The 16887-nt window shown below is 30.3% G+C and overlaps 2 protein-coding genes across 3 annotated transcripts; both read right to left on the minus strand.

Moving 5' to 3' along the window:
* Window positions 1-1854: 1854 nt before the first annotated feature.
* Window positions 1855-7565, minus strand: LOC137808793 (BAG-associated GRAM protein 1-like). The gene is made up of 13 exons (XM_068610076.1): window positions 7383-7565; window positions 7124-7224; window positions 6172-6247; window positions 5412-5540; window positions 5057-5100; window positions 4857-4962; window positions 4599-4712; window positions 3905-3934; window positions 3709-3811; window positions 3411-3511; window positions 2928-3071; window positions 2748-2849; window positions 1855-2109 (listed from the first exon to the last, which is right to left on the minus strand). The coding sequence occupies exons 1-13, from the start codon at window positions 7431-7433 to the stop codon at window positions 2104-2106; spliced, it is 1107 nt and encodes a 368-aa protein (XP_068466177.1). The 5' UTR covers window positions 7434-7565; the 3' UTR covers window positions 1855-2103.
* A 3313-nt stretch (window positions 7566-10878) lies between these two features.
* Window positions 10879-13584, minus strand: LOC137808795 (uncharacterized). 2 transcript variants are annotated; one of them, XM_068610082.1, is made up of 5 exons: window positions 13324-13572; window positions 13065-13123; window positions 12155-12336; window positions 11343-11415; window positions 10879-11138 (listed from the first exon to the last, which is right to left on the minus strand). In XM_068610082.1, the coding sequence occupies exons 1-4, from the start codon at window positions 13502-13504 to the stop codon at window positions 11343-11345; spliced, it is 495 nt and encodes a 164-aa protein (XP_068466183.1). In that variant the 5' UTR covers window positions 13505-13572; the 3' UTR covers window positions 10879-11138. The 2 variants fall into 2 exon arrangements, with proteins under 2 accessions (XP_068466183.1, XP_068466182.1); XM_068610081.1 differs by having other exon boundaries at window positions 10879-11415; window positions 13324-13584.
* Between the last annotated feature and the right edge of the window lie 3303 nt (window positions 13585-16887).

The raw sequence follows: 16887 nt of genomic DNA on the forward strand, positions 1-16887 counted from the left end.
TGGAGTTAACATAAAGTTGGATTTTTGATGAAAAAAGTGCGATTATGATTAGAGTTTGAATTATGTTACATAGAAGTGTCCTACTAACTGTTGTGTGTGTGCCGAAAGTTGGACCATTTGTGCTTGATTGATGGCCATTTTCAGGAAATTAATAATGTTTTATGTACACTTTTTATGTTGTTCTCTTGTTGAAAAAGTATAGAAATTGGAACAAAGTCCTTTTCGAAAGTAAAATAAAAAAATGAGACTGAAATTGATCTTCACTTTTGTTGAAGTCAAGTTGGGTTGGTGTATGCATTTGAAAGTGAGCATTGCCTATTGAAAGTGACCATTATTTAAAAAATCTTAAGAAAGATTTCACAATCCTGCCACTGCTAACATCTCCATTTTAAGAGACGTAAAATAAGGGTTTTTTTTTTTCTCTTTAAAATTCTTAAAATATTAAATATTTAAAAAATAAATTGGATGGTTACCTTGTCTAAGCACTTTTTCTACTCTCAATGTTAAAGTATTAGATAATTTTATTTTTTTATCTCTTTCTTCTCATTCAATTTTTTTTTGTGGATAGTACCCCTAGCCAACAAGACACTCCCAAGAATTGTATGCTAAATTGTCAGTCTATGTAAGTTTTTGCGGTTAAAAATACTATCATCAAAATTATTAGTAAATATAAGGTGTTATAAGGTTTGTCTAAATTGTGATATAAAAGATAAAAAAATCTCTCTAGAGAAGATAACATCTTTTGACGTATACAAGATTTATGCATTCTTTTAGTTTGATAATAAACATAACAATGTTCTTACAAAGTCTTTAGTACATAAAAAAATACATTTAGCAACGTTTTGACACTTTGCAAATTATAGCTAAGATGCTTGTTTTTCTTCTTGAAGGATGACTTTATATAGGTCTAGAAGAAAACATTTTTGGTCATTGAGTAACTTAAGCTTATATGATAGTCTCCTTGTGTCTAAGCAACTTGAATGTAGATGATGCATTAAATGCACTCTATGCATGCATTAAGATGGTTGGTAGAAATTATCATCCTTTACTCAAAATTGTGTAAAATCCCTGAGCACAGGAGAAATAGTCTTTTCTAAAATTGATAAAGCTTGTGTTAGGAGATTGTTGAAGCATAACAACTTTAGCTCATTTTTCAAGAGATCATTGATGTGACATGCTTTTATAGATCTTCTTTGTCGACGAAGTAAACAAACATTCTCTACACCATATTATAAGCATAAAGTCTTTTTCATGAAGTATAATGTTAGCTTAAAACTATGTGTGTATCAACTGAGCACAACAATGCTTATCAGACGAAAGACTACAATGTGTTATATCATTTTTTTCAAATGAAACACTTACATCTTACAAGATCTTTAATGAAGGAAAACATTGTCTTACAAACGAAGTACGATCATGTTTTATGTTTTCTTCTTTAATAACACCTAATCAAAATATGGGTTGTTGGATTTTTCACTAACAAATACTTTAACAATTTTTTTTGCCATAATTAACAATGTAATGGGTTCTTGATGTTTAATTTTCATATGTTATAGAATCGTTCAAAAACTTTAGTCATAGTACCTTAAAAATTTGAAACCATTAAATAACACAAGGGATTTGATCAAACTCTACTTTGGCAAAATTGTTGAATATTCCATGGGCACAAGAACAAAAGAGGCTTACGAGACAACAAAAATTTGTGGAGAGGGCTTTCCAAGCCCAGAACTATAAAAGATAGTAAATACAACCAAAGCAACAATACATGTGTCTTCCCACCTTATAGATAATGGTTGTACAAATCACATTATCAACATTACTAATGATTAAGTGTGCACATTGATAAGAAAGATGTAAAAATAGTGGCATCTAAAAGTGATTAAGCATTGAAATTGATTGTCTTACATATTTATGAGATTAATTAAAATTTGTTAAATATTGCTTGATTATTGAAAAAGTTATTAATAAAGTGTATTTGAAATTGAAAATAACATAAAATATTAGTCTTGAGAATAATGGGAGAGAAGGAGTTATTCTGAATGAGCTGCTAAAGGCTTCACCTTCTCTCGCAAAAACTGCAGTATATGCTCACGTTTCCAATCATCAATCCTGCACCAGACAAAAGATGATAAATAACATAACATATTCATTTTTTTATAACAAAAACTAGCTATTAGTCATTGCAATAAGGGTTATATAGAAATTAATGAAGAGAGATAGATGTATTTATTTCAAGTTTAAGGTTTAAAATAATAATAATCATAGCACCTGTTTTTACAAGAAATGCAGTTTCTTCAATTACAATGAATCATATTCATTCACTCACCCAATTGGGAGTTTTCTTGACTGCACATATCATATGTCACCCTATTAAACTAAAAATCGTATAGAAATGCAGTGATTCGAATCAGCTTACAGGAACACAAATATAAAAAAAAAAAAGAAAAAAAAAACAGTTGAGTATAACTTTTATTTCACTCTTACTTGAAGAGTATAATTTTTTCTAAATAGTCTTATAATATAAGATAGTAATTGTTGATTATTCAAATTTTAAAATAAAATTAATCTTTCCTCCTTCAGGATTCAGATGTAACATCTGTTTCACATTCTCAAACACCTAAGAAAAGTCATAAGAACACCCCAATAGTTATTTGAAGAATTTTGTCTTTGACTAGAAAAATTGTTTAGGATTATAAGACTTCCGACACTGCTTTAAAGAATGACAATAGTAATGGAAGAAAACTTACCACAAAATCAGAGTCCTTTCCTGCTGAATAATTTTTGGCAGTAAAATTTGAACCATCAATGAACCACTTAGAAAACATCTCAGCTACCCTAGGAATAACTTCCTGTAGAAGGATCTCTAATGATTAAGCTGATACTTAAACTAGCAAACATATAAAAAAAAGGGGAAAAACGATTCATACATTGTTTATACCAACTAAAGCCTCTCCTTGGATAATAGGTTGAAGTTTTCCAGTTTTTGGCATGCTTTCTTCAAAAGCCTTATCCAGTATCTTACTTCCTCTGCCACAACTGCTATGTGCACACAGCTCTGCCAATCCATTTTCCTGTATGATGATTAATGAAAAAGACCAAAACGCTTGAAAGTCTTCTCTATTCATCAAAAGATTTCATGGTAGAAATTTATAAGAAAAATAAAAAGGAAAGAAAGAATCAGATCAAAAGCAGGATCTCAAGTGATATTATGTGCTGGAAGTAATTATGTAAAGTGGGATAACTGTTATTCGTTATGATTCATCATAAACAAGAGGCTTTGCTGTGTACATTAAAAACAAGCAATTCCTCTAATGTCTCGTGATAATCAAGACATATGCAAAATCTCTACAACTGATATTGCAATACAGAAAATGAAAACCAAATTGATTAAGCAAGTGCTGTAATGTAACCTTCTCAACTTCCAACATTTCGTTGAAATTCTTTTCTGCACTCTGTAGATCTTTTAGTACACGATTCCTGCACAAAAATGATGCAAACATATATGTGGCACCTGAAATGAATAAAAGATCTAATCAAATTATCTGACAAAGGTCATCATCAACATGAAAGGCAGTGAAGAATGAAAGAAAACACCCATGCTGCAAATCTCACTTTCATTCCCTTAAGTTTAATTTGATTGGATCTTTTCATGAAAATTGAATCATAAAGTGTAATTAAAATTTCCTCCAAGAAAAACTAATTACTTACAATCATCACGACTTTTTAAAGGAGGGACACCACGTCCACCAGCTCCCTGGCGAAGAATAATTGTAATTGCAGGATTGATCTTTGCATGTTCACTCTTTTGAATCTTAAGAGAAAGGAAAATAGTAGCACCACACGTAAATTTAATCTCACTGAAATATTTAGGACAGAGGGGAAGAAAAAGCAATAGAGATTGTACCTTGTATATATCTTCAAATGGAATAACCACCTGACAAATACCCCAAAAGAAATTATATGATAACTAATAAAAAAGATCAGATTTTCAATGCTCATAACTAAGAAAGGGCTTTTTTTTTCTAATGAAGTGCTTATTTTTTTTCTAGAGTCATACAGTTTCAGTACATGAAGTTCCAGCCAAAACAGAATCCAATAAATAATAGTATAACTGTTTTGCAAAACCAGAAACCTAAGATGAAATCTAAATCACTCAAAACTAAAACATCTGACATGAGTGATAGATCAACAACCTCGTACAAGAAACAATGCAAGCTATAGACTTTGCTTGGTTGTGTAAAAGATGGGTTAGAAAAGAGAGAAAAGTAAAGAATGGAGAAGAAAATGGGGATTTGGTTGTGTAGAGATGTGATGAAATTTGAGTGGGACTATACTGAAAATTTTGCTAGTGCAAAAATTCAAAACAACCCAGGCTAAATTTGTCTTTCAAACCAGTTCCTCTTTTTTCTTTTTCCTTCAAACCAAATACACACACCTTTATAATTTCCATTCATTTTTGGTCTGTGTACTCTATTTCACTTCAACTAAAAAATTTATTCTTTACCAATTTTTCACCTATTTCTCTTTTACTCTCTCAAATCCTTTCTCCTCAACCAAACAAAGGCATAGTGTTTGACAAAACAGAAGCATAGTCTGACCTTCATTTCCTTAAATACTTTGGAATAGAAACAAATATGCCTTGCTGAGACATACATATGACCTTGGTACAAGAATAACGTCTCAAGGGCACAACTATATTTATGATCAACAACCTGAAAAATATGCTTCACTTGTCAGATCTGCAACACGATCATACAAAAGGAGAGTTTTTATTTTGTGCATATTTGAACGGAAGAAAAACCACCACATTGGTAATCACTATGAAGAAACAAACAAGTTAAACTTTTGTGAGTAACCTCATTTGGATGAAGACCAAATATAGTTTGAAGAGGCCCAGTGTTTTGATGGACAACAAGGGGTGGCATCCTTCTTTTAGGATTGTCTCCTCCATAACCTTTTATCCTATCACTCCAATCAACTACTAACTATGAGAAATACACCACTATATGATCATAACACACATTCTTAAAAACAAATATAAAACCAAAACCCTCACCTCGAAACATTTCCACATACTTGTGTTTTTATTCGAAAAGAAACCTGACATAATGATGGTATTTAGCAGACATAAAATATTATTAACAAACAAAAACACCACACACACTAATCATAATAAAAATTTATTTTGAGTTTTTAAAAAATTAATGTAGTTTTTTTTAAATTGTGTTAAACTCATGTTAGAATTGTAAAAAATTCAATAAATATTTCTTGAATTGTACATTTCACCAATATGTATCTTATGAGTGGAGTGTTTGATACGTGTGTCCGACACTGACACTCCATTTAAGAGGAGGGTCCGAAATCAGAAAACTTAGAAACCAGACCAAATTTCTTCTGATAGCCGGTACTACCTGCCCTGATGGACTTTCCAAAGTATGCCACGCTTCAACAGTTCTACATTCACTTTTAACAGCAACACTCACTGAACCAAGAGGGATACTTCTCGCCACCACATTCCAATCATAAATTGCTACATTGATCTGCTAGGGGAAAGAACTTCTTTTACTGATAACAGATTTAATCGGTCAATTCAGAAGCTTTTACTGATATAAGGAATGAAAAGAAGCTGATACTTTGTAAATGTCAATCCAAGAATATGCTCTCAATATTATGCTTCATCACTATAATTAGCTTCAAAACTTGCATTTTCATCTATATATTTAGGTTTGATAATTAAGAAAATTACCTTAAGCATTTGGTTCTTGGAGTTGCAAAAACTTTTTCTTTTAGCTTATATATTTAAGACTTCTTCTTTTAATCCTTAAACTTACACATACTATTTCTAATCCTTTTTAAGTAAGAGAAAAGAAAATTATAATAATAGAAATCAGATGAGTAATTAAACTGTATATTTATTTTTATTGTTCTTGCAAGCTTTTTCTTTCCAAAACACATTTTATTGCATGAAATATATAAATCCAGGTAGAGTGAGTGAGTGAGAGAGAGAATGGTAAGCATGTTCTTTGAAATAAGTTCAGTTATAGAAGAAAAATCTTGGGGCTTAATGGTGTGAATAACTTAAACATCAGCATCACTCTGCTAAGATAAGAACTGAACCTAACATTGGTATAATTACTCGAAATAAAACAAACACAGATGATAATAAGGTACCTGGACGGGAAGTTCATGAACACAAAAATTGAAATCCTCACCCCACAATGGATGTCTTGAACCATGGATCATGGAACTGCGAACAGCACACAACTTGAGGTCCAATATTAAACTAAAGTTAAGCTAAAGTCTTGTGTCTAGGTAGATATATGCTAAGTATGGAAAAAGTATATTTTCAGTGGGTCGAACCTCTTAACAGAAGACAGAGCACATTTTTTTTTTTTTGTCATTTCTGATAGTACAACATCTTTTTGCAAGACTATTTGCAGTTATTCCAAAGCATCACAAAATATTATCCCTCCAAAAGGTTAATCCTAAACTTGCAAATGTAAAGTAGAAATAAAGTAGCAACTAACTAAATTTCCTTACCAAAGAAAGTAAGAAAACTAAAGGTTTATTACAGTAAAGAACTCAAAACCTTAAACTCAATGGCACAGACAAATAGAAAAATAGTTAAAAGTAAAAATGAAAATTGGGAAGTGTCTTTGCCTATAGCAGTTTGTTACAGAAAAGAAAAGTCGTAATACAGAGGTCTTTCTAGTGATAACTCAGTGCATCTTTGGATTGGTGTTGAACCAAGTCAGAGGTAAATTCATGATTCACATCCAAGCTAAATCTACTTTGATTAGCTTCAATTTTTCCCATGGATTCGAGGTTCCAAACGCTCAAACCAAATACGTAAAGATTGAAACATGTGTCAAGCAAAAACCTGTCATCTACATCCACAACTTCGATTAATTAGTTTATGTTTTGTTTAAGACCAAAGACATTACTAAGGGTACCTTAAGAATCCTGATATGATTAATCAAATCCCCTCCCCAAAAAGAAAACTCTTCAAAAGCATTTGTTTTCTAAAGCACCCCCCAAGACATTACAAATCTATGCTCTGGCTCCACCATTTCCAGGAGAGAGAAATTCAAAATAAAGGAGGGGGAAAACTAGATGAACAAACCTGAATCTATTTTCATTGCCACAAGTGATGATAGCATAAGGATCTGGTTTGCCTTTTAATTTTGAACCAACAACGAGATCCTTAGCAGCCAATAGTTCTACCTTAAAAGGCAATTGAAAACAAATGCAACTTCAGATATCGTCAACAACTTCCAGCATGTTCTTACATAGACACACGTGAACAAATCTTAGTGCAAGACAAGTTGTCTTCTCATGAAAAAATTATTAGGTAGTCTCAGATCATGCAGAAAAAACAATACCATAATCTGGTACCCCCAACTGGTTTTAGAATCCACTTTAGGCTGCCCCATCAACAAAGACACGCAGTGCTGGATGTGAACAAGTTAAAAATCATTCCATGAAGCAATAAGCGAGAAATCTATTAAGTTATAAACCCAAAGAGTGTTTTGGTTCTTCACAATCATCTTCAAAATTGTGTCTGGGAAGACATAAAAAAGCTATAACCGTTGACTTGTTAAAATCACATTTTGGAAATGGTAAAACAAATTGGAGATGAAAGGAAACATGGCAATTGAAAGTAGATGAGGAATGAGTCTGATTGAAAGTGGTGAGGTAGTTCATGGTGCAGATTCAATTTTCAATTCAAGCAAGTAATAAATTTCAGCATTTGAAGACTAAAAGGAAAAAGATAGAGAATGAAAGATGCGGAATTTGCCTTGTGGGAAAAATGGAAAAGGAAAATTGGTTGAGAGTAAAGAAGAGCAGAGACAGAGAAGGAAGAAGGAAGAATGAAGAATGAAGATTCTGATAATAATGTGTTGCATGCGTAGTAGGTAACTGAATATTACGTGACCATGATATTGCCTCCACGTGTCAGTTCCCAACTATCTAATGTGAAAAGGAAAACCTTGTCTTCCTAGGATTCAATCAGATATCATATTTGTTTTTGACGTTTTCCTAATAAATATTCTCTTTGTTACAACTATTTCATATTTTTCCTACAACATCCTTAATTATTTATTACAAGTCAACAAATCTATGTAATTAATATGAAAAACAAGTGTTATGTAATTAGTAGGTGTTGTTTAGAAAATAACACAATGGTTTTTGTAAATTTAAAATACTGATTTAATTTAACAATATAAGTATGAAGTCAAAACTTTGAAACATTGATGAGGAGAGAAAGAGTGTTTAACGTGTAAACAAGGATGCATTGAGTTGGGGTTCTAGAAAGCATCAAAATATTTAAAAAGGTAGGTCAAAACTTAGATGATATTACGAAAGCATCAAAATATTATAAAAGCAAATCAATCAACTTTTTTCATTAACAAAATGTTTTACGATCATCACCATGTAGCAAATAATTACATATAATGATTTTAATAATTTACTATATTAGTTCATAATGTTATTGGAAACCTAAATTATGAACGTGTGGAAATGACTGAATTTATTGCAAAACTAGTCGGAATTTGGTTCTCCAACCAACGTGAGCTGTCTTTTTTTCTTTCTTTTTTTAAAGAAGAAAGGTCGAATTTATAAATTTGAAAAAAAAGGCAATTACTCTGAAAATTAATTATTTTAAAAAATAATAATTTTATAGGAAAAGGGGAAAGAAAAAAAAAATAGTAGGTTTTAAATTATAGATTTGTAAATAATAACTATAATATTATTTAGGTTAAGGCACATATTCCTATCTAGAAGCATTATTAGGGATACAAAGTTAGTAAGTTGACGTGATTTTGGCCTTAAAAATTGATGTTGTTTTGATTTTAAACATAGCTTTTGGACGCGTTGCATGCATTTTTTGGTTTAGCCACATATCCCTATTTAGAGGTTTCGTCAGGGGTCACGAAGAGATCAGTTGAACTGGTTTTGTCCTTAAAAATTTATTGATTTTTTTTTACATGTTGCATACATTTTTTTTCTTTCAAAATAATATTTCATGAAAAATCATTTATGTGAACACATATTTAATTAACAAATTCATTTAAAATTATATAAAATGATAATATAAACAATGTGCGAGTGAAGCCAATTAAGAAATTTAATAATATTTATATTCAAATAAAATAGAAATAGTATTAATGGGCAAAAATGTTAACATGTTTATCTTTATTTACATCACTTTGGAAAGGGTTACGAATGGGTATTAATTGGACTAAATATATATAACTACCAAAGGTTGAAGATGTTCGTGAACATTTTTATTAAATAAACTAGATGTTATAAGAAAGTCGTAACATTAAAAAAATGTAATCTACTAGTTTTAAATATTATAGATAAAATTTATTGTTGCATGTATAATTTGAAGCAATATTACCATAGATGATTAAATGATTCATTCGAAAAATTGCATATGATTCAACGATAAATAATTAAAGATTTTGTCTAGCGTCTTCCATTTGACAAAATCAAAGATTCAACGTTTGTTTCATAAAGTATGAAGTTAGAGAACAAATGAACACAAAAACGTTATCTCATTTCTTATTTCATAAAATGTTTATTGAAGTCTTAGCCGATCTAACTCGTATAGCCCAACTAGACAGCCTAATAGCCTAATTCTAATAAATTTTGTATGAGTTTTGATGATAACAAACACTAATGTGACCTATTTGTTAGCTTTAAGGGGTTCATTTCAACACTGAGTGAATTGAAGTATCTCAAATTTTCGCAAAACTTAGAATAATATCTTTATTAAAATAGTCAATTATATGATTTTTGGTTGCTTTCAATAACAGAACCTAGATCAAAATCATTTCAAGAACAAAATGATAAAGGGAGAGAGGGAGAGATGTACACAATTGAATTATATTGGTTCACTCTATCAGGAGTGGCATTTAGATGCTCATCCACACCAACCAAACTCACCAAAAATAGAGTTTTTACAAGCACACAACCAATACATTGAAGGTAAATAACTCAAGAAATCAAATATTAAATCCTAAAATATTGGTTTATTCACCTAATAACACTCTTTTAGCATATTGTATCTAGAACCTTTACATAAAATACAAAGGTAGGGTGAACAACATACTTCTAATCACCTTTCTTTTTTCAAAAAACCTATGAAGGTACATCACGCCTCAAGACAAAATGTGTTTCAGATCGTCACAACTCCACTCATAACACATACACAAGAGATGAGAGTGGATGGAATGAATGTAATTGTATACATATATATTACACTTAACACATTACATAACACTTCATAAGGCAGTTCAAGAATGCAACACTTAAAAAGTATCTTTTGATGCAACACTTGTCTTTTTCATAACAAATTTTTTAAATAAAATGCATCACTTTCTATTTTAACTTGTTTCATTACTTATGCAACATACATAATTAATGAGTCCCATGCAAACTACTATTAGAACATAATAATGAAAGTCAATCCAGAAACAACAAATTGGATTGACAAAATTCTTAAAACTACGTATGCACACGACATAGATAGACGATATCGATCAACTTAGGTGAATCCATTATTTTAGTTAAAAAAACAAGATTATCATTTCTAAAGTTGCATCAAAAGAATTGAAGATGTTCATTCAAAATCAAACACTCACTCGAGATTATAAACCCAAGTGTTGTTCTTCGGGGAGGAGATTATAAACCCAAGTGAAGTTCAACCAGTTGGAAAATTTGTCATTAAACTAGATGAAAAATGGTACAATTGTGAGAAAACCTCCCATGTTCTAGCGTTCTTGCTAGAGGAAAATATGATCACCACGATTTCAACATGTACCTCAATCATGTATACTGATTGAATGAAGTCAATAAAGTCTACTACAATTTACTAAGAAAATTTATTTGAAAAACTTATACATGAAGATTATTGATCAACACATGAAGGTCCAAAGTCATGAATTTGACGCTCACAGAAACAATAGAGAAAAGCTACATGAAAGCTCACACACACACACACACACATATATATATATAGATAGATATATTTAAAATGAATTATAGTACCTATTCCCGCCTTATAACAGAAACGTGTGTCTTGTCACTATGAAACATTACAAGGCTGCAGTTTATAGCTGCCATAAAATCTGGAAAAAGGAAACCGTCGTATTGAAATCAGTTGTCACAAAATCCAGAATTACCTTAACTGGCCAAATAATGATGATTTTTATGTTATTCAGGTCACTTGTAAACAGGGCACTTCTCCAAGTCACACTGTATATACTTCCCACTTTTTTTTCTGTAAATGGGAATAAGTCTAGAACATGCCAAAGAATGGATTAAAGACTCACTCAATCAGATGCCAGACGCTTCACCTTCTCTCGCAGGAACTGCAGTATATGCTCACGTTTCCAATTATCAATCCTGTAACAGACAAAAATAAAATACAATAAAAAATAACCTAAAGAGAGTACACAAATTCATTTTGAATCACATTCAAGAAAGATTTCAAATTCATAGTGGTTATTCTTGGTTATGCTGTAGTTTCATTGGAATCCACATAGCCATCAACAAAAGTTAAATTATTTCTTTTGTTAGACAATTCAAATAGTAATTCACTAGATTCTTTCATCTAAATGGAGAAATAAATTCCCTTACAACTATGATACACGCACCTCCACGAGCTTAGTGTTACTCATCAAGTGCATAATGAGAATTGTCTAACCTAGACCTTGTAAAACAATGTTGCAAACGCAATGACTAATTTTAGTCAACTTAAATTAAAACATTAGTAAAAATTCTACAATGTTAATCAAAGTTACGTACTTTCGTGATTCTGATAGAAAGACTATTGCCAGAGGCATTGGAGGTCCAAAGAAATATTACAGAGGAAAACATTAAAGAATGACTAATAAATCAATGGTTTTTTCAGAGACAAGATTCACAATACAACACTATAACATTGTTTAGTCTATGCAGCTGAGTTGTTAGTGGGAAAAAGCTTGGTTGTTGTATTATCGTTTGAATAACAACCCTACGCATTTAAAAAAAATCAACAATGTAGTCAAGGCCCTATTATTAATTAGAAAATAAAACCAATGATGAACTTTGTTAACAAGATACTAGAAAGGTACTAATATGCAGATCATGAATGAAGTCTCACCTGATTGTTTCCTTTTGTTGACCCTCATCATCAAGCATAATTAACTTTGGTGGAGAGTTAAAATCATATTGAACTTTTACTGACGGAAATTGATCTTTTTCCTCTTCAATAAAGCTAACAACTTCAGGGTAGAAAACAAGTTTCCTCATGCAGACCTCCAGTAAAGCTCCAGAGTATGTAATCTAAAAGCTTAAAGAATTAATAACAATGTCTTCCTTTAAACTTTTCGCTGTGTATTGGGGAGGGGGGAAGACGATGCTGAATGTTGAAATCACAAAATAATTGGAGTTACTGCAAAGACACTCTCATGAAGCATCATGGGTTTCTTTGCAAATAATTGGAGTTACTGCAAACCCACACATAACGTCACCTTATTTTCACATTGTTACATGTTTTCTTAGATGTTGGGAAGGAAATGACGAACGCAACGTTAAGTTGTTTTCACTATCCTACCCATTTTGTAAATATCTGTAAAACTTATCCATTACAAATGAAAACACAAAATAAACCAAACACAGTGTCAGGCCATGTCTGTTTGAAAAAATATAATTCTTGTTTTCATTTCCCCCTTACTACTAATAACTACAAAAAGTTTCAGTATTATCTCTTTGTTTCTTATGTTCAAACATTCGGTTAAAAATCATTGTGCCAATTTCAGTACTTCACATAAAAACATTTAGAGACAGAAAAATAAAGTAAATAAAAGGTGCCTTCATTGTAAACCATAAAAATAAGAATGAAGACAGAAAACTTTTTCATTCACACCAAACAGGTCCTAAATTTTTCTTCATTTTCACTTAACCGCAAAAGACACACGTTTTCTTTAGAAAATTGATTAAGTAATGGTAAGCTGCATATTTATATAATTTGAAACCAGATTAGTTTAGGTGTAAACCGTCACGATTCATACCTTAGTAGTGGCATCATCGGAGTCTTCCGTGCAACACTTAAGACAATCTGATACCAACTCTGCAAGCGAATTTCAAGCTTAGTACTATTCTTGTGGTAACTGTGACAGAACCCTAACTAACCTATCTGCGATTCTAATCGCGCTTCTCTGAGCGACATAATAACAGTGAAATCGGAGTATATAAAAAAAACAAAGCAAAATCGAATATGAACAATAATTGATTGATTGAGAGAGAGAGAGAGATCGAAAACGTATTGACCTTTGTCTTTGACGTAGTCGGAGAGAGTGTTACAGTCAGAGCACAAGGCGAGTCCAGTGAAACCAAGATTCTCACATTCTCTGGAACTGAGTTGCTCCGCTGAGGCACCTAAGCTGAAAGGCAACAGCACCAGAATGAGGACAACGCCATAGCCATAGCCACCCATCAAACCCTTGTTCATCTCTTGCAATCGAACCAGTGACACTCGTTGGGTTACCTCGCTCCTTCTATCTTTCTACCCTTTACTCTCTATATGGGCTCGAGCCCATTTATTTTTTTAATATCATTTAATTCAATTTTAAAATTTATTTTGTACTTGGAATGTTTAAATTAAAACCTTTAAATATAATTATTTTATTAATTATAAAAGTTAAACTATTTGTATTTATTGAAGAAAAATCAAATACTTCAATTAATTAAAAATATAAAATATCAATATTCAAAATTCAATTAAAATTAAAATATATATATATCTGTATTTTATTATTATTATTATATATATTTTATTTTTATTATGTATCCAATATTTTAAAATATATAACTTTTGTTTTCTATTATGTATCGAATATTGTAATTATATTTAAGTTTTTTCTAAAGTTATTTGAGATAAAATTGTAATTAATTGATAATGTAAAAAATACAATATAAATTAAGATCATATTTTAAAATATATAATTTTTATCTTTTATTTTGTTTAATCTATAATTTTGGTATTCTCATTTTAAAATAAACTCTTTTGGTGTTTTTTTTCTGAACATTCGAAATATAGTTAAATTTTTTGTGAGAAAACTAAAAAGGCAAAAAAAAAAAATATCCTCACCAATTGTTATTAGTTGTAAAATGCACGAGTTTCTAAGTAATTTTTATTGGTAGTATCAATATCAAGAGCATCGTATCCATTCCTCAAATAACTTCTCAAATTACATTAGAAACACAATCTTAATATTTGAGAAAATCATACAAACATTCCATCAGTATGATACATGTTCGGCGAAACCTTCCTGTATTTTTTTTTTAAATATTTTTTATTTTATTTTTAAAAGAGAACAAATGTTATACTAATTATAGAATGCTAAATAAGATCTTCAACAAATTTCAAAATTTCAAAATTTTAAAATTTTAAAATTTTTGAAAATTTAAAATTTTGAAAATTGAAGTGTTTTAAAAAGGGTTTTGGGTTTGAAATTTTATTTTTTGTAATATTTTTTTTTGAAGTGTTTGGAAAAGGTTTTAGGATTTCAAAGTTTGAAAATTTAAAAATTTGAAAAATTTAAAATTCAATTAAAAATTTAATTTTTTTTTATAAAATAAAAAATGACGCAATGTTCATAATAATAAAATAAAATTAAATATTGATATAAGAGTAAATTAAGAAAAGTTCTAATATATATATATATAGATTTTATGAATAAATAATCATTATTTAAAAATGTTGTTCTAAAAAATTAAATTAAAAAGAGTTGGGGTGTTTCTGCCCCATCATGTATCCCATTAAAAACGTAAAATGCCAAAAATATATTGGAAGATTTTTTTCTCTTCCAAAATGCCTATTCCCGCGCACTTATTTCAGAATAGAAAAAAATCATATTATGAAAAACAACTTCCCATTTCATAATGTATTGTTTCACTTTTCAATTTCAAAAATCATTTTATAACATCAATTCTGGAACGCATATTCCAAAACAACACCTCATTCTTTTACGTCAAACCTTCTCAACACACCAAAACCTTCCTCCTACCTCCGTCTGCGGCTGCAACCTCCACGATCCCACTGCAATCCACACACATGGAAGCTGCTTTTTTAAATAAAATTCACAGGACAATTTTCAACCCGCCACTAACTCTAGAAAGGTAAACCAAAAGATCACGATTTTATTTATCTGTGAAATATTTTCACTTTTTTTTTGTTTTTTATTATGTAACACCAATAACTAACATATATGTATATTATGAATGCAAAAAGATTTTTTTTGGATCTCCTTTGAAAGGGATTTTGGTGTTTTTTTTTATTTTTCTTATCGAAACGCTTTGGTGGAAAATGGAATTTTCTTTATAATTCGTTGGATTACTACTATATAATTTTCCATTCAAGAAAAGTAAGGATTTATAAAGAATTTTCTTGTAGATCAATTGTGCAACATGTGTAAATAATGGTGAGGTTTATGAAGTTTACATGTCAATCACCCCATCATTCTTCTTCCTCATGCACTCCATCATTTTTTGAAATTTCAAAATTGTCTGATTCATTTTATTTAGGTTGAGGTCACTTCGACCCCTACAGTAACCTTGAAAAGCTAATATTTTTTGGCAACCTAAAGATTACAATCTTTTTTATCTGTGCAATATTTTTTTATATAAAATCGTAATCTTTAAGTTGCCAAAAAATATTAGCTTTCCAAGGTTCCTGCAGAGGCCGAGGAGACCTCAACCTAAATAAAAAGCATAGGGCAATTTTGAGATTTAAAAAATGATGGAGTAGAGTCGGAAGAAGAATGATTGATTGGTAAACATTATAAACCTCATTAGTCAGTTGTTCACTCCATTATTTACACATGTTGCATAACTACGCTACAAAAAAATCCTTTATAAATCTTTTCTTTTCTTGAATGAAAAATTATATAGTAGTTATCCATAGAACTATAAAGAAATTTTCATTTTCCACAAAAGTTTTTCGATAAGAAAAACACCAGAATCTCCCCTTTGAATTTTTTCAACAGATACACAAGAAAAAAATATCCTTTTGCATTCATAATATACATATATGTTATATAATAAAAAACAAAGAAAAAGTGTAAATATTGCATAAATAAATTAAATCGTGATCTTTAGGTTGCCAAAAAATATTAGCTTTTCAGGGTTACTGTAGAGGCCGAAGAGACCTCAACCTAAATAAAAAGCATAGGACAATTTTGAGATTTCGAAAAATGATGGAGTACAAGAGGAAGAATAATGATTGGGTGATTGGCCCGTAAAAATCATAAACCTCATTAGCGAGTTGCTCACTCCATTATTTACACATGTTGCATAACTACTGTACAAGAAAATTCTTTATAAATATTTTCTTTTCTTGAATGGAAAATTATATAGTAGTTATCCATAAAACTATAAAGAAATTTTCATTTTCCACAAAAGTGTTTCGATAAGAAAAATAAAATACATCAAAATCCCCCATTTGAAATTTTTCAACAGAGATACACAAGAAAAAAATATTCTTTTGCATTCATAATATACATATATGTTTGTTATGCATGTTACATAATAAAAAACAAAGAAAAAGTTACAATATTGCACAAATACATAAATCTTTAGGTTGCCAAAAAATATTAGCTTTCTAGGATTATTGCAGGAGCTGAAGACATCTCAACCTAAATAAAATGCATAAGACAATTTTGAGATTTTGAAAAACGATGGAGTACATGAGAAAGAAGAATGATGGGGTGATTCGCATGTAAACTTCATAAACCTTACTAGTCAATTGCTCACTCCATTATTTACACATGTCGCATAACTGATATACAAGAAAATTCTTCCTAAATCTTTACTTTTCTTGAATGGAAAATTATA

This window comes from Phaseolus vulgaris, chromosome 3 (genome assembly GCF_000499845.2).
Source record: "Phaseolus vulgaris cultivar G19833 chromosome 3, P. vulgaris v2.0, whole genome shotgun sequence".
Lineage (NCBI taxonomy): Eukaryota > Viridiplantae > Streptophyta > Magnoliopsida > Fabales > Fabaceae > Phaseolus > Phaseolus vulgaris.

Excerpts from the sequence above, each read along its gene's own strand:
- LOC137808793 (XM_068610076.1), bottom strand. The coding sequence starts at position 7,433 with ATGGGGCAGCCTAAAGTGGATTCTAAAACCAGTTGGGGGTACCAGATT. Across the intron at positions 6,248-7,123 it reads GGCAATGAAAATAGATTCAG|TTCCATGATCCATGGTTCAA; the intron begins GTTTGTTCATCT and ends TGCTGTTCGCAG. Across the intron at positions 3,512-3,708 it reads TTTAAAAAGTCGTGATGATT|GTGCCACATATATGTTTGCA; the intron begins GTAAGTAATTAG and ends TATTCATTTCAG.
- LOC137808795 (XM_068610081.1), bottom strand. The coding sequence starts at position 13,504 with ATGAACAAGGGTTTGATGGGTGGCTATGGCTATGGCGTTGTCCTCATT. Across the intron at positions 13,124-13,323 it reads CGACTACGTCAAAGACAAAG|AGTTGGTATCAGATTGTCTT; the intron begins GTCAATACGTTT and ends ATTCGCTTGCAG. Across the intron at positions 11,416-12,154 it reads CAACAAAAGGAAACAATCAG|GATTGATAATTGGAAACGTG; the intron begins GTGAGACTTCAT and ends TGTCTGTTACAG.